Source organism: Anopheles coustani, chromosome 3 (genome assembly GCF_943734705.1).
Source record: "Anopheles coustani chromosome 3, idAnoCousDA_361_x.2, whole genome shotgun sequence".
NCBI classification, from domain to species: Eukaryota; Metazoa; Arthropoda; class Insecta; order Diptera; family Culicidae; genus Anopheles; species Anopheles coustani.
In genome coordinates this window covers 677,583-705,301 of record NC_071288.1, presented here as the reverse complement: position 1 = coordinate 705,301, position 27,719 = coordinate 677,583, and the positions used below count along the sequence as shown (strand labels likewise).

Genomic DNA, 27,719 nt, shown 5'->3' with positions numbered 1-27,719 from the left:
AAGCCAACATTAGTTAAAGTTCGGGCTCATGCTATAGTAGCGTGAATGTTTACGAGAAAAAGTGTCCTCTGCAAAAGGCCGGGTGAGGAAAAAGTTTCCTAACTGCCACAAAAAATGCGTCACGGCAGCATGTTGGGCCCAATGGGGATAGTAAGTTTTCGAGACATAAAAGAACCGTTGGAAATTTTCGGTAAACCAGGGGTTAATGACCACATCACAAAACTCCGGTTAAGGCGCTCGGGAAATTAGTTCGACATGCGCCGTACGTTTCTTTTGAATGTAACCCGCAAGGAAGGGCGTGAAACAACCTTTTCATGAAAAATAATCTCATACTAAATCTGCTTTTGGCTATAGTTAACGATAGATTTTGATACTAGCCAAGCATTATAAAAAAAAGAAATTCTTTAAATATCTCTCAGATGTTGTCCGTTAATGAACTTTGAAATGAAGCCAGAAGGAAATTTACTCCTTAAACGACAGGTTACTATCGAACGCATGGTGCATTTGTAACAATTAGCCATGGCCAACTTTGCAGAGCTGTGCAAGAAGAAATCGGCCAACCTCAGGTAAACACACCAACGTCTTCGAGATTGCCTGTAGCCGGCTTGTGGTGTCTGATGGGTTGGTGAAAATGGTGTCATAAGTCCGATAATTTAACACCGATCAGGACCATGATCAAATGAGACGTAATTAATCAAAACCACTATTCTAGCGAGTTGATCGAGTTGAAAATCCTTTGAGGAACTTTTATCACAATTTGTTGTTTACATTTCATTTATGTTAGGTGGTTTGTTACCGTGAAGAGGAAAATATATTCAACGTACCTAAGTGAATTAAATTCATCGATACCATTTGTGACTTCTATACCGTTCAGTAAGTTCTAACCGGACGTGAAGGTTTCATAAATTGATGTAAATGATGAACTAAGTTTGTCCATTAGTTTGGCATCGTTTCTATACCGGCTTATAAATAAAAATAGATAATAGAAAAAAAAAACTCTCACGTTACCTGTACACCTCCCTTTCTCTCACCGCCAGCAGTTTCACCGTGAGTAGTATCGGCTTAGTGTAGAGAGTGGCCACGAAAAGCGGCGAGTACAGCAAACTTGTCGAGCCTTCGACAATGAAGCTCTGAGCATCCGGAGGGCCCCATTGGGCAGTTTCGCCGCCCCACACAACACTCCGTCCTACACGATACCGACCGTGGCCCTTCGGAGAACTTGGACAACAAGCGCCTTCTGAGGAGGCGTTAACGGCAACCGGCGAGGGGGCTGAAACACTGCGCGGCACAATGACGTACACTTGTTACGCCGGCGCTCGGCTGCGGCCGCGTCTGCTTCCGTCTATGACAAGCCATGTCGGATGGCGACGAACCTGAACAAACAGCATCAACATACCAAGAAGAGATCTACACAGTGTGACAATCGCGACCACAAGATGTCGTCAGATAATGGACAGCTTTGTGGTAAGCAATACCGTTTCGAGACACGTGCTTGCTTACGTTTTGGTGTAGGCAAGCAGAAATAAACTACAATCAAGAGATTCGATACGGTTTTATTTGGAATTTTGGTCTCCAACGAAAGGTGTACGTTATATTATCATTGCCAAAAAATGGACTGTAAATTTGCAAATAAAAATGGCATGTTAGTAAACGCATACGAGGAAAAGCGTCCAAAGAGTGAAGGTGTGAAAAATTGTAAAAACGAAATCAGTTACTTAACCCGTTGGAAATGTGTATAACGTGAAAAAAGTGCAGTGTGCCGGAAAATATAACGCAATATTCAAGTGTAACGATGAGTAAAGGTGCACAGAGTAGCAGAGGACAGTGAATAAAGAAATTTGTTTGGTACCATTTTGGGCGAACGAAAGTTCCATTCAAACGGTTCATCAATGCTCAGCCCCAAAATGCAACGTTCCGTGCGTGTTAACGAAAATCAGCTGATTATGCTGTCCGATCGGGCACAGTATGATCACTCTATGGTAAGCATATTAAAAGAAAACTGAATTGTTTTCAGCACAAGCTAATAACCTTGCATAACAACTTTTCCATTAAAATTCTCTCTCTTTTTATGTTATTAAAATAAAATTATCGTACGTTACATAAAGTGTACACGCTGTTTGAAAAGCATTACATAAATTTGAGTGTAGATGGCCACCATCGTGTTTGATGTTCGTGGCACGATAGCGTCACTTTTGCAAGCACGCAAAAGCGCACCTTCCTCATTTGGTTGAAATCAAACTTTCGGAAGGGAGCTGGAGAGCCACAAAAGTTTTCTCGTAAACAGCAAAATACCACCTGCTGGACGAACACATATTTTGCTCTAATTGAGTATCGCCACCCTTTCGTGGCAGGATCGTGGCAGTTTTTCACACAGGGAACTCGTGTGTATTACAGCAGGTTAAACAAATAAGAATGTTTCTCCTTTTTCCCTACGAGCAACGTGGACGTTCATAAAAAGGACATACATGAAACAACACAAGAGCAAGTTCAATGACGGCATGCGATATACTATGTTTTTACAAGACTGCAACTTTATGGTTTAGTTGGATGTTTTTGGGTGTAAAATGTCCCCTTTGCAGTTAATTATGTTTTCTAAAAATATTTGAATGAGGATGGACATAAGAGTTATCATTCTATCTTTCGTTGTTTTCCTTTTTCTTTATAAATTTAGCATGGATATCTGCACAAACGAACGTCCGATAACAACAAATGGCAGATGCGATGGTTTGTGCTGTACCAGGTGAGTTTTTCCCGACGGCTTTTCCCCCCAATGCCGGTGGTTAGCGCTACAACGCAACCGTTTTCCATCCGCAGAACTTACTCTTCTACTACGAATCGGAACAATCATCACGCCCTTCCGGACTCATCTTCCTGGAGGGCTGCTACTGTGAGCGACTTGTTTCAGCCCCCTCGTTATCAGGACCCCCCATATCCACCAACGCCGGCCAGGCTTCCAAAATCATAAAAGAGGAAAAACTACAGGTACGTTCCACCGTTCCACCAAACAAACACGCAAGTGGTTGGTCCTCGCGCCGAATGAAATCGATTTCTGTATCAGTGACAGTTTCCTCATTCTTTGGGCTTCGTACCCCGCGGAACACGCACCGAATGCACATGTGTTCGTCCTTGGGAGTTTAAGCCAAACACACATTTTGTTGGGCCTCTCAGCTGGAGTCCAGCTGGAGTGGGGTTAACGGGAAAGGCTTCCAACACCAACGATTTGTTCTCTAGATGCTGGGGGCAGGCGAGTGAGAGATTGAAAGAAACATTAATATATGAGACCAATGTATCACATGCGCAGTTTATTGCCACCACGTGGGACATTCGTTTGGTTTTATGACAAAGCCTATACCGTTCATCGTGGGGCCCGAAATGTGTGACAATCATTACGATGCTCGTTTATTCGTTAGAAAGGTGCTCCGTAGGTGTTAGGTTTGTTTTGTTATTTATTTTGTTTTATAAATAAATCAATAAACTCAACCTTCCTGTGCCCCGAGGGGATGTTTTGATTGCGCATCCCCAGAACGCCATTTTTGTAATCAACGAACATAGAGAAGAATACAGGAAAAAAAAAACGGATTAAGCAAACACAATTAAGACTGGATGATGTGCACTTAAAAATAAATCTTTCGTGGCTGTTAGATCTCTTTTAAAACTGGAAACGACTCACTCTATTTCGCCAGCAAGCTATCAAGGTAATCCTAAGCCAATGGTTTCGTGATTGATAAAAAAAACTGTTGAACAGCAACAACACACAAAAGAGAAAGTGAGAGATGAAAAATGAGAGGTTTAAGATGATTGGAAGAAAAATGTGGAAAAGGCTACAGCAACAGGCAGGTAGCTAATCAGATATTCATGAATAACCTTAAATGAACTCGCAAAATGGCGAAACGTTGCGAAAGAAGAGGATCATTTCGGAAGGTTAACCTTGCTTGAAGCGGCAATCCGTGGACGACCATCGAGCAGCAATCCACCCTGATCTGGCTGATCTGGCAGTTGATAACTTGATAAAAAAGGCGCATGAATAAAACATATGCACGGGAGCCCCGGTCCGCCCCGTTCTCCGTACTACACGTTAGCACCATGCGCCATCATCATCCGGCTGGTTGGGCGAAAGGGCGAACCTGCGAAAAATGTTCACCGAGAACAAGCTGTTTTTAAGATCCCAACTCGGAGATTGGCCTCGGACGCTACGGTAGGATATAAACGGTTGTTTAAAAGTGAACGCAAACCTTCGGCTTGTGCGTCACTTGATGGGCTTGGTGACGCGGTTTTCTGGGGCTCGGTCGGTCTATAGAACCGACACAGGAGTTTTCTTTAAATGAAAGAAAAGCAGTAAAACTTGCCGTTGCGCAAAGGCGAGTGAAGATTGTTCGGTTAAAAATAACTTTCAATGTCCTTTGTTCTCAGCTGCGAAAGTTAGAATTGAGATGCCGTTTCCATCAAACTTGCCCGCGCGTGTGGCCCCGTGCGAAGTCATGTGGAACGAGGGAAAATTCGACGAACCTGCCAAAGAACCCGAAGCCCATGTTTTCAATTCCGTTGAAGCCGAAAACTTTTTCCTCTCTTTTTTATCTCCCACTCGTTTAGCAAATCATCTCCCGTGGCAACAAGGAACTGACCGCGGGTTTGGGTTGCCTTCTCCGGGCCGGTTGATTCGCGCAGTTGAACGTTGGGGACAAAGGAAGCTCTTTTCTCGGGGTTTTTTTTTTTTTATTTATCGACGCAATCAAACTAAATGACTGCTATTTCGTGTGTTAATCGCTGTCAATTTATGCGATCTGTGGCTGGTTCAAATGTTGTGCAACGCATTTTGTTTCCATTATCATGATTACTTTATAACAGCAATCATTTCCGCCCAGACAGTAATCGTGCCTTTTCATACACGTTCCGACGATCGGCATTGGGTAGGGTTTCGGTAGAAATTGTAAATAAGAACTTAAAGAGGTTCATAACTTGATTGGTTTAGCTGGCCAGTGTGGCTTGATTGAGCTTGATGACTGTTGGCAATCATTGCTCAAAATGTTGACGCCTGAGAGGGAAGAAGAAAGGAAACCTCTGCTAGCGACTAATTCGCTCAGGACATGCAAACATGACACCAGTTGTGCCCGTGATGACGATAATGTTCGTGTCAAAATCGTCATTTCGAGCCCTCAAGAAGCGTAAATGGCAAGGATAATTAATATCGCTGAAAGTGGCACCAGCTGTGGACAGCAGACATAACAAAACCGATGTTTCTTTCCGCCGGCCATCAAGCCCTGCCCTGGATTGCATTAGGACCGGGTTGCGTCGAGTAGAAGGTGGATTTAATTCGAAACCTCTTTTCGGTTTCGGTTGGGTAATGAGTTTTCAGTCTGCTTCATGCATTTCGAAACTAAACCATTCTGTGGTTCTTGCCGGCAGGAAAAGATGTCGTGGTAAGCTGCGTGGCTGTTGAGTTGATGTAACAAGTTGTAAGTGTTTTGTACTTTAATTTAATGATGGAAGTATAAACGATTAGAATTCAACTGATAGCCATGAATACCTATATAATGCTATTGCTTCGATATTGTATTTTGGTTTAACAAATATTAAGTTCAAGACGCAAAACTTCTAGCATTGATCCTCTGTCGTCTTTGAAGAAGTTGGTGAACAATTTGTTACAGTTTAGAATACCAAGTATACAACATCGTGTTTAAAGTTTTTCAAACGATAAATCTACAAAACAGATAAACAAACAAACAAACAAACAAACAAACAAACGTAGCACCTTTATATGGACGCCTCAATCGTCTTCCCTCGAAAGTTTACTTCCGTGCGTGTTTTCTTTAGCACTCGTGAAGGTTATTGCATTGGGTGAATTTTTTATTCATCTGTCTTCCGGCCCGTGTAGGAACTGTTGATGTTTTCACTTCTTTGCAACAAGTCCTCAGCGTACACCGGAAACGGTATGGAACGGTTGAGCGAAGGGCACTCCGGACCGTTTGCAGGAACGAGTTTGTTATTTACAGTATCATGGAAGCATGGTGTATCGTTCGACGGACGAGTAGTCACCGTAAGAGCGCTGCCCACTGCACCCTTAACGTTGTACACTCGTGGTTGCGGTCATCTGAACCGGGCACAACGAATGCCCCAAGATATGACTGTAAACAAATGGTCCCAATGGTGCGCGTCACTATAAGGAGCGAGCGAGGAATGAAAGAGACGAGGGAGGAAATTTTATTACAATCCTCGTGGAATACTCACACAATGTGAACGCGGGCGAAAGAAACATCGACACTTTCCGGCAGCCCGAGATGAAAGGACTTGCGAAGCATTCCTTGAGCTGGCCCTTTATTTTTAGACACATAAATCCCACCCCCCCACACGTGTGATGCATTTGCATGCCAGCGTTTCATGGACAATTTTAGACCAGTTTTTTTTTTGGGGCTCGGGAATGTTTTTGAAGCTATCGAAAAGGGCCTTAGTAAATCAACGCCTGGTATCGCTCGTAGCAACGGGTGATGATAATGTTTCACTGTGCTATAAAAAGATCTATGACGTTTTCGATGCTGTAACGAATCCTATTTACCGTCAGTTGCCAAACATCCCAAGGATAACACAACCTCCAACCAGCGCAGAACCAACCGTCGCAGAAAATCGCAACAAAACTTAGGAGGGCAGATAATTGTTACACTATTTGCATATATTTTACAGCATTGCTTCACTATTTGCTACCGACGGGAAAATCAACGACAGTACGAACTGCGTGCAGCCACGGAATCCGAATGTTCAGCATGGATCATAGCAATCCGGGAAGCCAGGTATGCGTGGAAAAAAATACAACCCAGTAGCATTGGAATAAAAGCCTCAGCATAATGTTTTTCCTTCCGGGCTTTCCTACTCGTCTTTCGACCCGGGTTTTACTAGTTTCACGTTGCGCTTGCTGGCGGTACAATAAATCTAGCGTCCAAAGCTTATTATCATTGTCCCCAAGGATGGCACTTTTCCTATGCAAATTCCGTTTGCATGCATATTCATTAGAGAACCGAAAGTCGATCTAGATTCAAAACCGGAGCCACAGAAACCGTTGGCCCCGACCCCGAACGCTCTTTAGCTGATAGCAGTTTAATTAGTACACTTGTCGGCTTTCGAGGCGCACTCTCTGCTGGGTGCTATGTACATACTGTCTCGCTTTTCCACTCATTTCGTTTTCCATTGCTCGCTCTTCGTCGAATTGTTTTGTAACGTACACTCATATGCTCGAATCTCCCCATCCTCCCCTCATGCCGGTTGATGTTTCTTGGTGAACAAACAAAACAGCTTCAACAAACTGCTACTTCAGAAGGAGGAACTCGAGCAGAAGCATGTCCATCTGTTGCAAGTAGTCGAAAGCGAGAAGACGGCCAAATGGCAGTACACTCAGCAGTGCGAGGAACTGGCATCAGAAATACGCAAACTTCGCACCGAGGTAAGTGTGTGTGTGTGGGTGGGTGGGTGATCAAAAGGGCGTTTGGGAGGGTGGTACGGTGGTGAAAGAACTACGGACGGATGGTTATTAATCGTCCTTAGTTTTCGCTCGCCATTCGCTTCACTTCACCATTCCACCGACGCTTGCCGGAAGCTTTTCCGGAAGCATTCTGTGGTTTGCAGAGAGGGGGGAACAGGGGGGGAGGCCTGGGTAGACGCAAGAGGGCTAATGGGTGTGAGTTGTTTGCACGAACGACCGAACAACCTTAAGAACTAATTATTGTTTTGACTTTCCTCGTTTCCGGACACGGCGCGTGTCGGCTTGGCGTTTCGCGATGATGTCCACGGTTTGCGATTTCCGGTTTCCGGCCGGAGCTAGATTTGTGTGCTGAGAAAGGAGACCCGATCCAGCTACTCTGCCACGCCGGTAGGAAGGGGTAGCTTTAGCGTCCCGGCCGACTCGCAGGACGACCACGGTTCGCTTCCGGGCCTATGCGCTTCGGTGCAGGATTCGATTGAGCTGCGCAAGATCAAGAAGGTGCAGAGCTTCTTCCGCGGATGGCTTTGTCGACGGCGCTGGAAGCAGATCGTGGAGGAGTACATCCGATCGCCGCACGCCGAAAGTATGCGCAAGCGGAACCACCTCGTGTTTAGTATGGTCGAGGCAGAGGAGGAGTACCTGGAGCAGCTGGAAGTGCTGGTGGCGTGCTTTCTGCGCCCGTTCAAGATGGCCGCCAGCTCGAAGCGGCCTCCCTGCTCGCACGAGGACGTCAACTCGATTTTCCTCAACTCCGAGACGGTCCTGTTCCTGCACCAGATCTTCCTCAAAGGACTGACCTCACGGCTCGAGTCGTGGCCGACGCTAGTGCTTGGTAAGACAGCTTCATCTCCGCGACTAAACCAATGGAAGGTGAAACCGAAGACGATTTTCTGACCATCACCATCACTCTAACGACACCAACTCCTTCCGTGCCCAACTTCCTCGACGTGCCCATGCATCATGTTGTATAAAATTAGCTTTAATTTTCCGAATACATTTCTAGGCGACCTGTTCGACATGCTGCTGCCCATGCTGAGCATCTACCAGGAGTACGTGCGCAACCATCACTACAGTCTGCAGGTACTGACCGAGTGCAAGAGCAACACCAACTTTGCCACGGTGCTGAAGCGTCTCGAGGCGAAACCCTCCTGCCAGGGTCGCAGTCTGGAGACGTTTCTTACCTATCCAATGCACCAGATCCCGCGGTACATCATCACGCTGCACGAGCTGCTGGCGCACACGCCCCATGACCACGTCGAGCGGAAAAGCCTGCAGAACGCTCGTCAACAGCTCGAGGATCTTTCACGCCAAATGCACGACGAAGTGTCGGAAACGGAAAACCTGCGTAAGAATCTGGCTGTCGAGCGAATGATAGTGGAGGGTTGCGATATCCTACTCGACGTCAATCAGGTGTTTGTGAGGCAAGGTCAGTAACCAGTTGTTTGCCGTAAAGCACCATTTCCAAAAATGCTGTCAGTGCCTGCCATAAAGCTGCCAATTTTCGTTTTCAGGAAGTTTGGTGCAAGTTCCGCCAGGACGAGGACGAATACGCAGCCGCTTGGCTTCGTTCAAAAGCGAGCGAGATGCCGTACGGCAGTGCTTTCTGTTCTCCAACCACATGATTATTGCGACGAGGTACATTGGGATAATCGTTATCCTAAAATGCATCCTATACTACCTCTCTTTCAATATTTCCCATAAACTATAAGCTCCTAGCGCCATCTGGTGGTGTATGCTAGCGCCCTCTAGTTAGCGCAGACTCTACTACGCCATCGACCAAGGTGACTGCAAAAGATGTGTAAAGGCAAAGCGTGGAAACTCGAAGTTTATCGCGAAATGTTTCAGAAACCATTGGAAACGTGTCGAATGTTGAATATTCAATTCTTTTTCCGTTTATTCCAAATGGTTTCCTCTCCGCATTGTTCACAGATAGAATTCTGGTAGCCGAATTTAAACAGCATATACACTACGCTGTTACTGGCTGTTTTAGCCTAAGGCGTTATAAACTCAATTGGTACTGTTGGAATATCATGTGCTGCAGTTAGAAATAATGCTGCTCTATGATATCATCTGAAAGCCCTTATAGTATATCATAATGAAGGGGCCCACCCCGTTTGATGTTTTAAATTTCATTTGGCCTACTGTTGTGTTGTAATTTGGTTCTAACAATTTCTCTATCAATTTCATTCCTCCCTCCCCCGTATCAAAATTACTAGAAGTGGTAAAAATGGAATAATTTTATTGGACAATTGTAGAACGTCTGGTGGTCGGTTGCACCTGCTACCGGATGTAGGGAAAATCCCACTCGCCGATGCCACACTTGTGGAGGATCCTAGCGACGTGCAGCACGATGATGAGGAGGCTTCCGTTTGTTCGGCATCAACCCGCGGAAGTACGCTGAGCGTGACGGAATCAGTAAATGCCGGGAACAGGGACTTTAAGATACTGGTCGAATCGAAATCGGGCGCCCGACACGGTATCCATTTGGTTGCACCGACAATCCAGGACAAGGAAGCGTGGATCAGTGACATCTCGCAATGTCTCGATAACATTCACATGCATTCGTTGCTTTCGCCGGGAATTGGTGGATCGTCGGGAGGTATGTTACTGTGACCTACACGCAGCTCTGGAGTTTCATCTCCTGAGTGTGTTATTGCTCGGTTGTAATCCTTTTCTGTCTTTCCATTTCTCCCATTGTACCTTTCTCTCTCTCACCTGACCCATGTTTTTAACCCACCCCCGATGGAAATTGGATGTTTTTCGATTCTTCGTTCTGTGTGTGTGTGTGTGTGCATGCTAAATGTTGTGAACTGGTGAAACTTGAAGCATCCCTTCTTGCAGGCCATCAGGCATTGCGAGCGGATCCGCGTCTGTTCAAAGACGACGTGGATATTCGCTTCTCGCGAACGTTGAATTCGTGCAAACTACCGCAGGTGCGCTACGCCACGCCGGAACGTCTGCTCCAGCGTCTGACGGACTTGAGGTTCCTATCGATAGACTTTCTGAATACCTTCCTGCTAACGTACCGTGTGTTCACTGACGGCGAGACTGTGCTGAACGCCCTCAAGAGTGTGTTTTACGATCCACCCGTCGAACCGTCGTGTGATTGTGAACATCAGACGGACTTTCTCGAACTACCGTACCAGGACGGGCGGGCCTCTCCACGTCGCACATCGGGTGCAAGTTCCGTTTCCGGTGCGTTACTATACCAATGTCAATGTAGATGAGGTGAGGGAAATGCAATCAATGGCTCTATTTCCTCCCACCCCACTTGTAGGCTACTGCTCCGAGGGTGCCGACCGGGATCGCTCGATGAGCGGTGACTCAACAGGTCTTCGATTTCGAGGTTCTCGCAGGGGCTATCAGAATCATCAGAGTGCGGAGCAGGAAACCCTCTCCTGGATTCCGGAGCAGGTCGGGCCGGTAATAGTGCACAGTGCGCACCATCCGAGCGAGAAGCTGGAGGAGAAGCCGATCGAACCGACCGGTGGAACGGTGCATTTGCAGAGTAAATCGCAGCACCAGATTCATCACCAGCCACAGGACGACTCGTACCTGGTCATACCGAAGGCGATGCCCGGTTCCAGCAGTTCCGATACTTTGACAGGTGATTAGGGCATGTTTATTGCCCATTATACACCCTTTGGTCTAAACCGCCGCTCGTTGTCTGGTGTGTGTGTTTTCTAGAAACAGTCATGAGCGGACCGTCCTCACCTTCCAACCTGAGCAGTGTCACTCTGGTCGGATCCACCGGGTCCGGTGGGCAGGACAAATCGGACGACACTCCGACGGAGGGAACGTTCAAGTACGGTAAGGCACCCACCAGCCCACTACCAGAGCGTATCAACCTGAAGGTGCACGCCAAGCAAAGCTACACGACGACGACGCCACCGACTCCCACCATCTGCACCACGGACACCAGTCAAACGGAGGACGACCAGGCGCCATTAAAACAAGCCAAACAACAGCAGACATGCCAGGAACAACAGCAGCACCAGCACCAACAGCATTATTTGCCGCAACATCAGCAGCAACAAATTAAACTTCCTCCCACACCGCCAACTGTAACGACAACGCCGTGCTACGGCCCATCGAATGGCCAGTCGCCGAACGGACATCATCCGTTGCAGGAACAGCACTCCCTTCCGTCGCCGAAACCGGAACAGGCGACCATCGTGCAGGGACGGCTGGAGTATGGCGGTCCGAAAATCGTAACTCAACCTTATCTGACGACCTCGACGACGCCGACGACGACGGTTACGATAACGACGGCGACGACAACAACGGCTACGTCCGCGAAGAGCATCTCCCCGCCACACCTGCTGCCGACCGACCGCCGACCGAGCGTTGGCCACAACATCGCCATCCCGCATGCCGCCCTCTGCCAGCATCGCCACAGTCTGCAGCTCAACGGTGACGGCAGCCTCTTCAGCAAGGTATGCACTTCTGGTTTTGGGGATTAGGCGGGGTTAATCGCTCGCCGGCTAAACGGTCCGCGACCGGTATCGCATTGACATTACATCCGTCCGCTCGCCACCGTGAGGCGCTTAAACGGTCCGACCATTGCCATTAAATTACCATTACGGCGTAACCTTTCGAGCTCAGGTGTATTTAGAGTGTACTGATCGGGTAAACGATTTTACGGTTCCTTTCCGTGTACCGTGGATTTGTGAACGTGTGCTTATTAACACGTGCATGTCGTGGACCTTTGTTTTCATACTCTTTACGAAGCATAAAGTTTGCTTTAATTATTTTCAATTTACGTCAGACACATTATGTGCCATTTACAAAGTAACATGACTACGAAAACGGATCTCTTTGCTTTACTAAAGCTACACACCGGTAAAACATGCCTACATTTCCTGCCGACACGGTAAAGATTTATTCAACTCGTTTTATTGAATTTCTATGTTTATGCTCCCCACGTGTTCACATGTGCAGGTGGACTTAATTTGATTTAATATTTGCTATTTGTCTCTTTCATCCATCGTGCTCTCGACGTGTCTGCGTCGCGGTAATGTCCAGAGCGAAAAGACCAGCAGCAGTCCACGGCTGACGACTCGTAAATTTTCTGCCCCAAAGACACCGGAACGACAGCGCAAGAGCCTGTTCGGGACACCGCAAAGGGATCGTGATTCTTCCAGGTACGTACACCGCCCTCCGTCACGCAACCAAACAATGCTCCAGATGGTCCAACCAACCAACGTCTGCGGCCGAGGGTTGCTTCCTATGCTTGGGACGCTGGCGAAGCGTTCTCTTCGCTGGTCATCATGGCATGTCCCGGGATGATGATGTTCACGTCCCTAAGCTGCGCCTCGGCGGCCCTCGTGTAGTGCGGAGTGCACTAGAAATGGTCATTCGCGTACAATCATTTCATCAGATAAATCATCTCCCATCCTTGGTTCCGCGTGCGTGCGATTATCGTCAGCACCGGAGCGGCCAAAAGCGGAGTGATTAATTGTGCACTAATTTATGAGTAAAGTAGGCAGGCTTCGCTCGAAGGTCAGGAAATTCAGTAATGTGTCGACCCGCAGCGACCATTTGAGGTGGCCAAGTGTAGTAATTTCATCCCAACAGTGGTAGTTTTGCGTTCGCGACTTCAGATGGTGCGTTAATTCCGTCTGCACTTGACACAGCCAAACACTGAGCTGCCACATTTCATCACCACGGAGGGCTCGGTTTCCGAACCCATATTTTACCAATGATTTGTGCGGATTTTATCCTCAGCAACCATTGCGTTCGCCCGTGCAGTCTGTCTCCTTTTCTTTCTGTACAATTTATTGATGGATTCTAAATATTGCAACGCGGCAAACAACCGAGTACGGCTGTAACAGATTGAAAATGGGCGTTAATACTGTGTGTGGACACTGGCCGTTCCACATTCCCTTGTTTTGCACATTTTGCACATCTTGCACTCCATCAGCAAGGAATGCCTCCCTCCCCCCCCCCACGGTTTGTAATGCAATGACTCATTTCCTTTTCCATCACCAACAGAAAAGCGTTTGCTCGAATCATTTTAACCTTGTTTTTGGTATTGAATTGCATCTTGTACAACATGACCCCCGAGAAAAATAAACCTCGCTTGAATACTAATCCCTTTCCACACAAGATCAATTTACACGAAAAAAACAATCGATAGTATCCTTTTACACTGCGTCCCGGTTGTACGGTTCTTTGCGTCATTAGGAATACAAGAATGATGGAAATTAACGTATTCATTTCGTATCTCATTATTGCATAAAACCGTTAATGTGTAAAATGTGTACTCAGAATTAGGTTTCATTAAATAAGTAACGAGACGCAAAGGATTTCCGGCAAACCGGATAACCGTGAATCAGAAATGAGAGGGAATTCAGTGTATTTTCCGATGCACTTTACACTGTTCTTTTCCTTCCACCTCTCTCTCCCTCTCTCTCTCTCTCTTCCTTTCTCTTGCTATCACATTTTCTTTGATTCTCTTCACGGTTCATTCTCAGCACACGCCGATTTTCCGAAAGCGACGACGACATGGCCACGTCAATCTTCACCACCCCCCGCGGATCGCTGGGCGGCGTTTCCCTCAACACCATTTCGTCCCGCGCTTCCATGCAGCACGATCACGTTCCTCACTGCTCCAGCAAAGTAGGCGTAGTAATCACCTCCTACCGCCAGTCGCAACGCAGGTAAACGCAGCCGCTCCCCCCCCCCCCCCCCCCCCTTTCTCCGCATCGCACGCAGCCTCCCGGCGGACTCCCCTCACCCGACCGTGGAAGTCCGTGCACTCCGTGTGCATGTGTCTGTGCGTGTTCGTGTCCTTGTGACCCTGTGTTGATGGACACACACTGTTCGGATGTTTTCATTTTTCAATCCCGTTTTTTTTTTTGTTTGTTGTCCTCAGTGACGCATGCGAGGGAGCTCGTTTCCTCCTGCATACCGTTGTGTTTGACTATTTTTGCGTTTTGTTTTCCTGCTCCTTGCAGTCAGGTATAGCTGTTTGTTTCTTTACCCGCGTGTTTCAGGCTGATCCGTTTTTTGGTCTTGTGTTTATCTATTACCATCTCTTCTGACCATGCTCTCTACTTCAAAACACGTTCTGCCCTGGACTCAACCGTAGTTTTCAAACGCCCGCGAGTTGCTTTCATTTATGACTTTATGCCGTTCGTTGTACATCGTATGTGGCTGGGTTCTCGTTAAAAGTTTCCAGCTTTATGTACTTTCGGGCAGAGTCAACAACAGCCCATTGTAAGACGGTCCAAGATTGAGCTACGGGTAATATGAGAACGGAATCAGGTAAACTAAAAACACAGAAGAAAGTATTTTTCGTTACTTTGAGTTGGGTCGCTATGAAAATAAAACCCTCAGCTGGAAAGATTCACGACGGAGGGACGATAAATCCTTTTAACAGCTTAATTACTCGCTCCTTTTGGAATTTTCTACCTTTCTCCTTAGCTTGAAACGGTAGAAGCGAAACCATGCGAAATCGATTTTAAAGTGCACCAAATCGACCATATAATATTGCCTGCCAAAGCACTGTAAGGTTAACACAAAAGCACCTTTCGGTGGAACGGATTTATTGCTGTAAATGTTGCTTTAAATTTGCCCTTAATTCTCTAAAAAAAGTAAAAGGTTTTGCAGGCAAATAATAAAAATATCGTTAATGATGAGTATGCTTCCATTCTCATTTAAATAAAATAACACTATTCAGTTGACCTTCAAACGTTGTCCCTCGTGTCTAGGGACATGTTGTAATAATATTTTCACTTGAAACAATGAATCATGTCATTGCCATTTACTAAAGCTTTTCGAAGAGAGACCTAAGCCTAAGCCGACGACGAGGCGGACGAGCATAATCTTGATGTATGTTAAAAGCGATTTTGTCTTTTATGGTTCCACCGTCTCCTTCGAAGTATAAACGTCAAGAGACAGACTAATCCCTTGGAAATGTCGAAGCCCCAGCAATTGTTAGGTCGCCAGATATCAAGCAATTGTGCCCAGTCTTAAAGGGCAAAGTTTGAAGACACTCGCATCAGAGATGTGCGCACATAGGCAAACTTCCAGGCAGCTTGGCAGGGAGCCCGGAAAAAATACTCTGCCACGAGATCAGCAGCGATGAACAGCACTGCATATGCAAACACATGCTCTGGAAAGTGGTTGTGCTGTACTTTGAAATATAGCTATGTGAGAGGCGATGCTAGACCTATCGGCAAAAAGAACTGCCAACGGCAGCAACAATCGAAGCAGGACGCTTGGGAAAAGGCACGGGCTTCGTATATGGGATTTCGTGTCGGGTTTTTGTGTGTGCGTGTTTGGGCTAGGAACATTGTTTACGTATTCCTGTTTCCGACAATGTATGATTTATTGCTTCTTATTCGCATGAAGATGTTAAACAAGAACCGCTCTGCCGTGCACTTCCAAGTATGGTTTCCCCGAAAGCCGCTGGGACACGGCGCTGTTTAACGCAAAAACTTCTCTGTCCCATCCTTGTCTGTTGGTTACATTGAGCACCATTTTCTGGAGCGTCCAAAAAGCGGCGAATGGGGAATTAGTTAAGGAGCAACTTGCTGATGACTCCTGGCATTTGCTAGGGAATATTTACTTAAGTGGATTTCTAATGAAACAAATCAACCTGATCGCTGTAACTACTTCTCAAGGGATTGAATAAGCTTTACATAAAATATACTACCAATAGAATAAAGTAGATTCAATTCTATCAACAAATTGTTATAACATAATTTACTCAGACTTCCACGCTTCCATTGGTAGGTGTAACAATAAATCAACAGTCACGAAATTATTATAAACAACTACAGCTAAATTTAGTAGAACTAACATTTAATATTGCTCTTCTTAAGTGCTCAGTAATCTCAAAAAAAGTAACATTAAAGTTTCATGTTTCTCTCCATGTAGTAATATAAAGATAGATAGTCCAAAGAATAAACTGACTCAAGAACAAATCTCCTTCTTTGTGATATGATGTATGGTGAAACAATATTGCGCTTTATCGGATTGCAATTTGTAATGTTTTCTTCAGCATCTTCGTATACCAATGTGACCGATTTCTTAGCCCCACTTTCTTAAGGCACTCGGAGCCATACCACGGGATTACCAATACCCCCACACGCCAAGCAGTGTATTCACCCGTCAACAAAGGGAAACATGAACTTCGGACCAGTTTTAAGCGGCGTACACGAGATGATTCAAAACTGCACGATAAAAGGATAATGCTTGTACGAGATTTCCGTTTCCTTGTACCACTAAGCCAACCCGTTTCCTTCGACGCTGGAGTGGGGGAGGGGATAGTGAGTACGTGAGCGTAGGTTTTCTTTTCCGATGCTAGTTCTCCGTCATTTTCTTCCCATTCCCCTTGAGGCGCCCCTTGCGCGGAGCGTTTTGCTCAAAAGAAGATACCCCGCCGCAAGGAGGCATGAAGCCCATCGTTTTGGCAGAAGATTTATTACAATTGGAACGATGAAAACGTATTTTGCTACATAAATCTTGTTCCCCATCGAAACACACACAGTCGTCCTCGGCCCCCAGTGTTTCCCCGTGTTGGACTTCACACGTTCCGCATCGCAACCCCGATGCACGTCTGCACGTTTCTCACGGGCCAACCCTTTAAGTGAGCCAATGACAACCCCGGGGCCGACTGGCCACGGCAGCAAGGGTTGAACGCCGAGGCGGGCGCCAAAGTCACCACACCATTGAGAGTGAAAACAAGGGCAAGTGCAAACAGTGCGAGCCAATCAGGCTGCCAAAAGAGGAAAGGAAAGAGCGGACACTATCGGAGATTGATGAAGATTTAGGGCTAATGTATTTCTAAGGGTGATGTATGAACTTCCGTTTGCTGTTCAGCCGGCCAAGACGGTGAGGAAACTACATGCTACCCGGAGGCCTTTACTTGCCATGCTTTGTAAAGCATTTTGTTTTTTTTTAGGAATGGGAATGGGGGGTTTGAGTTTCAAATTTGCATAAAATGGATTCCACCGCACGATCCAGCAGTTACGATAAGCAGTATGAAATTAACTGTTATTTCCATCGCCGCATGTGAATAGTTTCCCTCAAGACTGATAAGCCGATAATCTGCCAATTAGAGGTTCGAATATCCTTTTGAATATTGCTTTGACCAGCATGACCAACTTAAACGATAATACGTGATATGTACTATGTAAACTCAACATACAACTGTAGCTCAAACTTGGATCATGCCGTAACGTCATGGGCTCGTTGTTTGTGTACTTCTCATTTTATATCTATTTTTGTACTTAATTTTACTACTCAAGTTCACTCCGAGGCGTCTCGAACCGTTCACAATAATAAATCTGTACGAAATTATTATTTATATGATTGGACAATATGAACAATTTCTTATTATTTACCATTTGTCGCTTTGTGTTATCTCGTTTCTTATCTTCTTACGCTCCGTTTATCTTCTCTTTCTCTCTTCTTCTCTTTCTCTCTGGATGTGTTGCTCACTTGCTCTCATACCCGTGTATGATCGTGTTATGGATGTTTCTTGTTCTTGTGCATCGAAACGTATGCATCGAAATTAATCAATCAAATCAATCGATCAATCGTGCATAAATAAATACAACAAACTCATCAAACACTATTATGACAAATCTAACACGCCTCAACCAAACCATAACCGAAACGAATGCAAACGTTCCCTCGGAAATACGGATTGCATCATCGGTGTCCGGAAACTGCTCACTTCACATGGTACACAAATTCGTATGCTTTTCATCCTGCCGGACACCGATTCGATCACCCTTATCTTTGTCTGGAATCAATTCGCTCGAACGACAATCCTAACACCAATCCACTCATCATTCACCACATGCTACTACATTTGCACCCAATTTTCACACGTGGGGAAAATGTTAACCTTATGGAAACAAAAATAATACACCTAACAAATCTCCCTCCTATGGACGGTCTCTTCCCTGCTCTCCTTCGACAAACTTAATCGGGGCGACTTTATGTTTATAACCCTCTATTCCCACGACACCCTTTACCGACCGATACTGTCGAACGGTGTTCGGAAAACTTCATCCATCCGAATCTTTCTGTATTTGTCTTTGTATGTTTCACTGTCTCTCTGTTTGTGTCTGTCCGTGTGCCGCTGTCTGTCTTTGCGATCCGTCGTCTGCTTGCATGACGTCGTGTACGGCTGCCCGTCCGTCTTTGACTGAACTGGTCCTGGTTTTGATTGATTGTGGTCATGCGAATGTGTGCGAATCCCTGTCTGCTCTATGTACTTTCCATCAAACCCTCTTTCTGTCTCTCCCCCTCCAAATCCGCCGGTCTTCGAACCAATCCCGATGCTGGGCGCTGATATCGCTGGCCTTACTTTCCCGACGAACTTATTTCTAATCTTGCGTTCGGATTTATCTTGGGGCTGCTGTCCGCCTGGGGGGGGTGCCTTATGAACACAACATGTTCGTTTTTCACTCGTTCCGCTCATTCACTCCATTCTTGTTGGCGCAACTCCACTTAATCATTTCATTCATTTTGTTGCTCAAATACCGTTTTGAATTTTTCGCGATTCGGTTGCTCGTATGAACAAACATGCGAATGCGTCTGCATACATTGTTGGAATGGAGTGTACATTTCCAATATACCCATCCCTTTGCCCACCTGCAACGATTGCAACTTCAAATTCCATGGGATGAATTTTTCGATAACACTTCTATCTTCCACCCGGTCAAATATCGAAACGATCTTCACTCCCTTCCAACGATTCCCACACTCTTTTACGTGGGATTATTAATCGTATGTTTTGGCTTTACATGGTCCCCGTACGCCGTACCGTTTCTCATTTGTTTTCAAACGGGAAATGTAAATATTCCTTGAATACGGTAAAATTTCAATCATACAAAAATAAACTTACATTCCTGGTATGGTTTGTGTAACCAAACGTGAAAATAATCATAAAACTCTTGTCGAATCCCCTTCCCGCAATACACCACGTAATAACTGGCACGTGGGATTTGTGGGCTTATCTATTGGATTCTGACAACAACAACAAAAATCTGCTCACGATCACCACATCCCATGTCGTAATGACACAATTTGCGATGTTGCCGGGTTTTCGCTTCGGCATAAAATTCCGAATGCGAACGCGGTAAATGCAATTGCAAAATTCCTGTCGCTGCAACAAATCGTCGACCATCACCGTCTGCTTTCGTTTCAACACGTGAACGATAACAACGAACGAAAATCTCTCCACCTGTGCGCGCTGGTAAAAACACACACGAAAAAACCCCTGACGGTCGACATAATATTTTGACCCCGTTTGATAACATACGCGAAACGAATCGTAAAAAATATGCTTTTGCCTACGCTTCTGTGCGCTTTCGTGCTGTTTCGGCGAAATGTTCCATCCATCGTCATGGACATGATATTAAAACCCGGTTTTCACGTCGGAAACTCGACCCGTTTTGATGATTCCTGACGGGATGATCCTGCATTCCTGTCGGGTCCCCTTCGACACGCTCCTTTGGCCTTCGCACAATCTGGGATTCTGCTTTTATTGTCGCCCGTGTGTGTGTGTGTGTGTGTGCCCTACGAAAACAATAATGTATCTCACATTCATCCACCTCTCCGGGTGCGCTTGTTTCCTTTTTCCATCGCTAACGATAACTCATTCGCAACCAACCCCCAAATGACCCACACTAATATGTAATGCGCACTATCGCCACGGAACTCGGCCACCGGTCGCATTGTGCGCTCCATAAAACGGGTCGCCGGAAACCCCTGGCCGGGCAATCTCGTCTTATCGCATCCACCTGGGCCGGAATGGGACGCGTCGGCGGGTCTCTTTCCCATCGTGAAAATAACATAAAACCGTCCCGTGCCTTCTTTTGCGTCGGTCGGGGTTTTTATTGGTGGATTGGGGATTTTCCTTGCCCGGTCTTCTTTTCCTTCCAAATTTTTCCGTTCGTTCCGATATCCCGGGTCTGCCAATAATCAACCTCATCTTCATAACGCGCTGCTAACCCGCACTGTTCATCCCTATTCACTCGGCCCTTTTTCCACCGTGCACTCGCCACGTTTCCGGCCAAAAAACCACTTCAACCGGTGGTCCGTTCCGTTCCACTCACCGTGCCCCTGGAATTGGTTTGGTTTTATTATCAATTTTCCGAACGATGAAATTGATGACGTCCAATTGAAACTGGGAATAATAAACGGGGCATGCTCGCGCTTTGGATGTTTTTGCACACCGTTACGTCGATCGAATCCCATACTCCGTATACTGCATGCTTTCGGTGTGGCCTTTCGTTCACACAGCATGGGACCGGATCCTCTGTGGTAAGTGGATAGACGAGCGTTCCATGATTAATATGGTTAGTTGTGCTTGGGGGGCCAGTACATAACTCCACAGCATGGGGATACTGTTAAGCTCATTCAAAACACAACCTTACAACGGGCGCGATTGTGCGAGTAAGCTTTAAGTGTGCTTGTCTGAGATTGAAGAGTTTGTTCGTTTTCACTTAGTTGCCTATCGCGCAAAGTGAGCTTAAAAATGTGTTCCACTATTTGAGATTGAAAGATTTTTATCAACCACCAGGCGCCTCCATTGCCTCCAACAGAAAGCATCGAATTTGAAATGTCGCTCGAAATGACTTTTGTGGAAATCATCACCCCGTAGAAGAGTGTTTCTTTGAAGTCTACACTTTAATTGTCAAGAAGCATTAGCATGTCTGTTCCTTGCTCGTGCGCGTGATAACGATTAATAAACAATGAGTTTGACACATTAATTGCCAAAAGATGGGTGGCAAATTTTGAATTGTTAACAAGGAGGTGTCGATTGGGGTTTGTGGTCGTCTTCGAGGCGCCTTGCCTTGATAAGATACATTATGTATGGTACCACGCACCGGCGAACCACAAACCGGGAGAATGCTGTGTGGCCAGGGTGTCACAACAAGCACGACACCTATGTTTTATTTACCATCCAAAATCCCACCGAGACCAAAACGCTAGACTGACGCGCTCGTGGAGCTGGAACTCGAGCGAAGCGGCGCCAATGTGAAAAGCAATTTTCCCGGAATCCATCTACCCACCCGTCCACCACCCCCGGACAGTAACGAGGCAGGTGTGGTGTGTTGCGTGTGGCGCTGGCGCTGAATCTTGGTGGTCCCCGTTGGTGCGTTGGTGGGAATGATTTATTTCCGACGGCAAGCTGCGGTTGATGTGCTGATGGTGTCTTCACGCGTAATCACCTGTGAGTGTGTAAATCAACCGGCTCGTGAACCCACGGGACAATCCTGGCCCGTGGGTGGCTTGGGCTTTCTAGGAAAAGCACTCAATGTTGTGGAACAAACCACACGCTTTACAAAGTAGGCGACCACAGTGGTCGTTTTTCGAAGGGCGTGAATTTTTGTGGTAATGAAAGTGTCACATCCGCTACCATTTGCCTTCGTCCGGTTTTTAACGATTGTATTTGGAGGACGGCCAAGAGATAGAAGTCATTTGCGTTTTCATCAATACGTTCACGCTATCACTCATCAAAACTCGACAGCCCACATTTACCCATCGCACAATATGCTCGTTGTACACCACCTTACCCACACAATGGCACCTTAAATAAAAATGCAACACTAAACTTTCGCCTAAAATGTGTATGTACGCAACGTATCCCCCGCACCGCGTGTTACGTGTTTGCGCCATCGCGCACTTAAACCATGCAGGAGTAGCACATCGACGGCCGCGGCGGCATTCGCGATCGCTACCTCAGCTTCCAGCAATCCCCGGGACGAGCCCCCCGAGGTGGAAGCTAGGAACCGAAAGGAATCCGTCGTCAGCTCGCCGGCCACCATGCGGGTGCTGAACGTGCTGCGGCACTGGGTGTCGAAGCACTTCCAGGACTTCGAGCAGGATGCAGCTCTGCGCAGTCAGACGATAGCCTTCCTGGACGACATCACCTGCAGTCCGAACCTATTGCCCACTGAGCACCGAGCTGCATCCCAGCTACTGCGACTGCTCTGCCGGGACGACATCGACAGCGGGAAGCAACAGCTGGAGATTCTTCTCACGCCACCACAGGTTAATATCACGTACGCGAGACCGGAGAACAAACTTCTAATCGGCCATACCTTACAGACGCCGAGCAAGGAAAGCATCGAGACGCTGTCAGCGCTGGAAATTGCGGAACAGATGACCTACTTGGACCATCAGATTTTCTTGGCCATACGTAGCGAGTAAGCACATCCGTTTCCAAACGAATCTTTCTTGGTTTTCCATGGCACACTTTGTCGCATGGTTAACTTGGTTTCGTTTTTGTCTCCAAAATACAGAGAGTTCCTAGGTCAAGCTTGGATGAAATCGGACAAGAAGTCCCGGGCGGAGCATATCATTCTTATGACGAAACGCTTCAATGACGGCTCACGGTTAGTTTGTTCGGAAATTGTGTCAAGGTAAGTACGGGCCAGAATGCTCCCGCTGTGTGCGTCGGCCTTGATTCGTATATACTACATGGTTATGGTGTGTTTGTCTCTTTTTTCTTGACCCAACAGGAGCAACATGGCGGCGCGGGTAGCGGCCATCGAAAAGTGGACAGCCGTGGCGGACATTTGTCGTTGCTTGCACAACTTTAATGGGGTGCTGCAAATTTGCGCTGCCTTCACGAATGCGGCCGTTTATCGACTGAAGAAAACCTGGGACAAAGTACCTAGGACAGTAAGTAACATCGGACACATGCTTGCTTCAGCAAGTCACTTTCTTCAATTTAAGAACAGTGCCAAATCGTTAAGTATGTCTACTACCATTAAGTGTACATTTTATCTCAGCTCGAGATTGTTAACTTCACAGTTTATTTGTGTTTATGCTCCCCTCCTTCTCGTTGGTTTCTTTTAATTTTTTTTTCCATTGAAAGCTTTTCAGTTAAAATATATGATTCACTTGTTTAATTTTCCAAGTGGTTAAAAAAGAAAATCAAACCTTGCTCTCCGTTTCGTTCTTGCGAAGTACAAACATTTCCCCCAGGAAAATGGCAACGTTGCGGGAATCTTTTACCCTCGCGGCGGCCAACGCAAAGTGTGGGTACTTTCGTAAAACAAATCAACAACTTGTGTCTCCCCACCCGATGCTCCCAGTAATTCATTGCTGAGTCGTCCCGCGTGTCCTTGTGCCCGTTGAGGGAAACATATTTTCCATGGCTCGCCGAAAGCAGCTCATGCTCGTGGCATGCAATTTTTCTAGCGTATATCATCATTTTTCTACGCTCTCGGAGACCCTTTCTTACCGCAGCCGCCATGTAGTATGTATGGGAGTGTGTGTTTTGTGCCATGGAAGACATACGTATCTCATCTCCCCGCTCTGCGCTGTTCGCACTTGCAAGGCCGAGCGAGGACGCAGGTGAAATGCTGCGTGTATGGACGCGAACATGTGTCGGCTCACAAGTGAAACAGTTTTTCCTGGCGCTTAAGAATTACATTGTCGTTATTTCAATTAGCGTAAGCACAACACCGGCACCGCTCGGTGCCTGTCCCTGGAGGGGCCATGCTTTCGCTGGCTTTCGCAGGCAACGAAAGATGCGAATGGACTTTTACACATTTCACCACTGGAATGAAGGGCGTTGTTTGTGTGTATGTGTGTGTGTAAATGGATTTTATCCATTTTCTTTCGTACATTCGGCTTTCCGAACATATTTTGAGGAAGCGTAGTTTCGCTGTAGCTGGAGGATATGTTTGATGTTACCGGAACGATTGTAAGATTTAAAAATATGCAACGAATTATTTTGTGACCGGGAAGAATGTTTCAATGCTTATCTGTAGTCTTGATTATACACGGAAAATGCTTTGAGAGGAAAAACTAATTAATCATCTGCTATACCACCTACGGATATGCACGATATGCCGGTTTGATATCCCACCTCCAATCCTTTGATATAAAGGATACGTCGAAACAATTTCGTCCGCAAGAACTTATTTGTATTTTGCACAATCAAGCGACCTTGTGCGAATTAGAATGAAAATGACGTTCATACCATCCTCGAATCTTGAATGGAATTATTCGTAGTGAATGGAATTGTTTAGTTTTATCGCAACCCAAAAACAAAATCAGCAGACCCCAAAAAACCCACACGAAAGATAAAGTCCCACAGAAGATGGGGCCATCGTATACGTGTCGTGACACTTGGCTCGAATAGAAATATTCGCAAAACAATGAGCATGACTTCTTATTTCATTTGGGCGATTTCTCACACGCCGCCATTTCATGCCCAGTTTTGCTAACAATGATAAAAGTTGGAACAATTCCAGGTCCGCTTGTGGGCGCTCCATCTGGCTCTGACCTTCGAAAGGCGTATATGGCCGTACTGACTGGTGGTGGATCCGGTGTATTGTTTCTCCGGCATCCGCCGGTGTTATTGCTTTTTTTATTTTTATTATGATGAACTCCTTCCATTGCCATTCGCTGGTGGAGCGAAGTAAGGGAAAGGGAGCGTCGGGCGACACGTCGGTCGTTTCTTCCCTGAATTTGGTGGTTGAAGCGCCTTTGTAGGCCAAAAAAGTTCATCCAAGTGGCCAATAAAAGCCACACCACTTGCCATTTATGGTTTATTGTCGCGAGGACGCCGTGGTCCTTTCGGCCACTCCCAGTTCATTTTGAGTTTGCCCTGCCATTCGGATTGCCAGTTTTTGACATCCCGAGTTGATTTTGCTTCATTTACCAGCATTTATTTACAATAAAGGATAAATATTGGCCTTTCAAGTAATGAACTTGGAAATATCTTCTTTTTGGGCTGTTTACAATGGCCCTCATTGGAGCATTTCACGGTAAATGAGAAATATGTTGTAATGAAGCTTTTTGCAATACATCGCATCAATATTTGGCGAACAAACTGCCTACAAAAGGATGTTCATTCTGTTTCCAGCTCGAGCAGTATGTGTCCTTGAGCATATCGCGATAGGAAAATCTGTCACGATGCTTGCCACACGTTGGCATTCTCTGGTAAAGCTGCCTTACTTGCTCGTTCCTTTCTCTTTCTCCACCCTGCCATTGTAGATCAAATCGACAATCACAAAACTGCAGGCCGTGGTGTGTTCGGACGGCAGGTTTCGTGTGATGCGCGAGGCCCTGCACCGGTGCGACCCACCCTGCATCCCGTACCTGGGCATGTATCTGACCGACCTGTCCTTCATCGAGGAGGGCACACCGGACTTTACACCGGATGGGCTGCTGAACTTCTCCAAAATGCGTATGGTAAGTAAGCGGTCGCCGATGTCCTCCCCCCCACCTTCCCCCCCTCCCATTTCGCGCACAAACACACACAAACTCAAACCTCCATCCGGGCGTGTGACGGCCGTTTTGTGATCCAATTTCAGATTGCGCACGTAATACGCGAGATACGCCATTTCCAACAGACGCCGTACAAAATTGATCACATACCGAAAGTTACATCCTACCTCCTGGATACATCGTTGCTGCTGGACGACGACGAATTGTACCACAAATCACTCCAGATCGAACCGAGAAGTTCGCGTCTCAGCGCGCCCAACACGGCCAATGTTTAAACCTCGGACACGGCACACGGTGGACCTGCATGTGCTGGAATTCACCCGCACGCACCGCATCATCCTTCGTCTCCCTCCTTTGCCTACGTTCGCTCACTCAACTCACGAATGAACGTCCCCATCGATCCTTGTGGCATGGCGACAAATGATCCATTACGGGACATGCACAGCAAGGCTGGATACACGGAGCGGTAAGTACAAAAGGGATTGTGGACATTTTTACGATGAACGATGCCAACATTATTTATATATTGAGTGCTCTGCAACGAAACCATATTTGATAGAGTCATTTTGACAGGAAAACGTTTGTCCGAAGTACAATATTGTATGTTGTATGCACAAAAGCTACAGTGAGCGATAAGAGTTTCCCTCTGGGTGCATTCGTCTAAATCCACTCACAAAATTAGCTGCCAGTCGATTATAATGCGCTTCCCAATACGAACACTCCCTGCGGGGGGGATCTTTCACTATCGGCTGTAACGACTCTTCGGTTAACTTTTCGACTCTTTAAATCCAATAAATCTTTGTCAATACCGTCCCAGGTCTTCGAATTTGCAAGAATCTATCGCCAACGTCTTCCTCTAACTGGATGTCGGATTTTGCGAAATCATATCAGGTAAGGCGCGCATCGAGTAGCAAATGGCCCCCCGCCCAACGTCAGAAGTGCTTCCAGTCAAAGTAGTTCCGCATGGCTAGTTTGGTGGACGATGATGGATTTATCGTCGGACTACTATGCACGCCGGACGCTCCATAGATGTCCTTCATTCTGTGTGTGTCTGTGTCCGTACACGATGACCCGTCCAGGGATTCGGAACCAACCGGTCTGCTTTGAAGATTGATGTGGCTCGCATCGAGTGCTCGAGACGGAAAGTTATTAGAAGTGCACAACTATTCACTGCACGAAGAATTCCCTGCTCCGGACGTCGGGATGATGCAACTGCAGTGGATATCAGCGATCCAAAAACTTGAGCTGCTACTTTCAGAACTCAATCCCAAGTTGACGGTTGATTGAGCTGATTTATCCGTGCTTTAGCTTCGTCACGGTCAGGCTACGACTTGATGGAGCCACATCGATCCGTTTCGAACTGACTTGCTAATAGATCCTCGGGCGTAACGTTGGTCCACACTACGACAGCGGTTGGTTTCGTAACATCTAACGGATCGATAGGATGCGTTAAGGGACGGGTAAATACTAAAATAGGACAGATTGGGTTAGATGAGTTGTTTGTGAAATATATGAGTGAGGACGATACACACAGCATTCGATGCCATCAATTGTATCTGCAGTTATACAGGTTTCCTCTTGAGTCCGATTATGTCAATATGTGTCATTCGAGATTTTCAAAGGAAAATCTTTCCCCCGTTTCGAAGCAGCATACATCCACTTTTGCCACACAACCAGGCTGCCGTTTGTTGAAATCGATTTCAAATTATCACGATTTAAGCAGTGAAGCCCACTTTATCGGCTTGCAGAATAAATATTTACCTGGCACTGTGAAAAGGGTGGAAGATTATGGTATGGAATGGCATATCAGAAAACCGACACGCTTCCTTACGCTCCAATCTTTACGAGCGGATGTTGTTATGTGGCACCCTTTTTCGGAGCATCCCATACCCATAAGTGGGGCAAACGGAACAGAACTACACTGCCAACGCATAATGCTAAGAGGGAAATTATTGAGCGTAAGCATCCCTATTAACTGCAAAGTATAGTGACGGCAACCTTACGCGCAAGGGAAATGCTTGCTTTCCCACAC

The 27,719-nt window shown here is 46.4% G+C and overlaps 1 protein-coding gene across 1 annotated transcript; it reads left to right on the top strand.

The window, feature by feature from the left end:
• The first annotated feature begins 1,889 nt into the window (after positions 1-1,889).
• LOC131258965 (ras-specific guanine nucleotide-releasing factor 2-like) lies at positions 1,890-25,962 on the top strand. Its single transcript, XM_058260370.1, has 21 exons — positions 1,890-1,979; positions 2,672-2,740; positions 2,815-2,982; positions 6,676-6,782; positions 7,282-7,429; positions 7,808-8,300; positions 8,472-8,894; positions 8,980-9,103; positions 9,724-10,067; positions 10,295-10,663; positions 10,746-11,075; positions 11,156-11,904; positions 12,494-12,612; positions 13,945-14,130; positions 20,738-20,758; positions 22,138-22,492; positions 22,550-22,647; positions 22,744-22,863; positions 22,963-23,125; positions 25,454-25,651; positions 25,774-25,962. The coding sequence occupies exons 1-21, from the start codon at positions 1,890-1,892 to the stop codon at positions 25,960-25,962; spliced, it is 4,863 nt and encodes a 1,620-aa protein (XP_058116353.1).
• Positions 25,963-27,719: the final 1,757 nt, after the last annotated feature.

What these genes read in the sequence shown, in the direction of transcription:
- LOC131258965 (XM_058260370.1), top strand. Translation starts at nt 1,890, where the DNA reads ATGCTCAGCCCCAAAATGCAACGTTCCGTGCGTGTTAACGAAAATCAG. An exon ending in GGGTGCAAGTTCCGTTTCCG is followed by an intron (nt 10,664 to 10,745) that starts GTGCGTTACTAT and finishes CCCCACTTGTAG; the next exon opens with GCTACTGCTCCGAGGGTGCC. An exon ending in TGTTCGGAAATTGTGTCAAG is followed by an intron (nt 22,864 to 22,962) that starts GTAAGTACGGGC and finishes TTGACCCAACAG; the next exon opens with GAGCAACATGGCGGCGCGGG.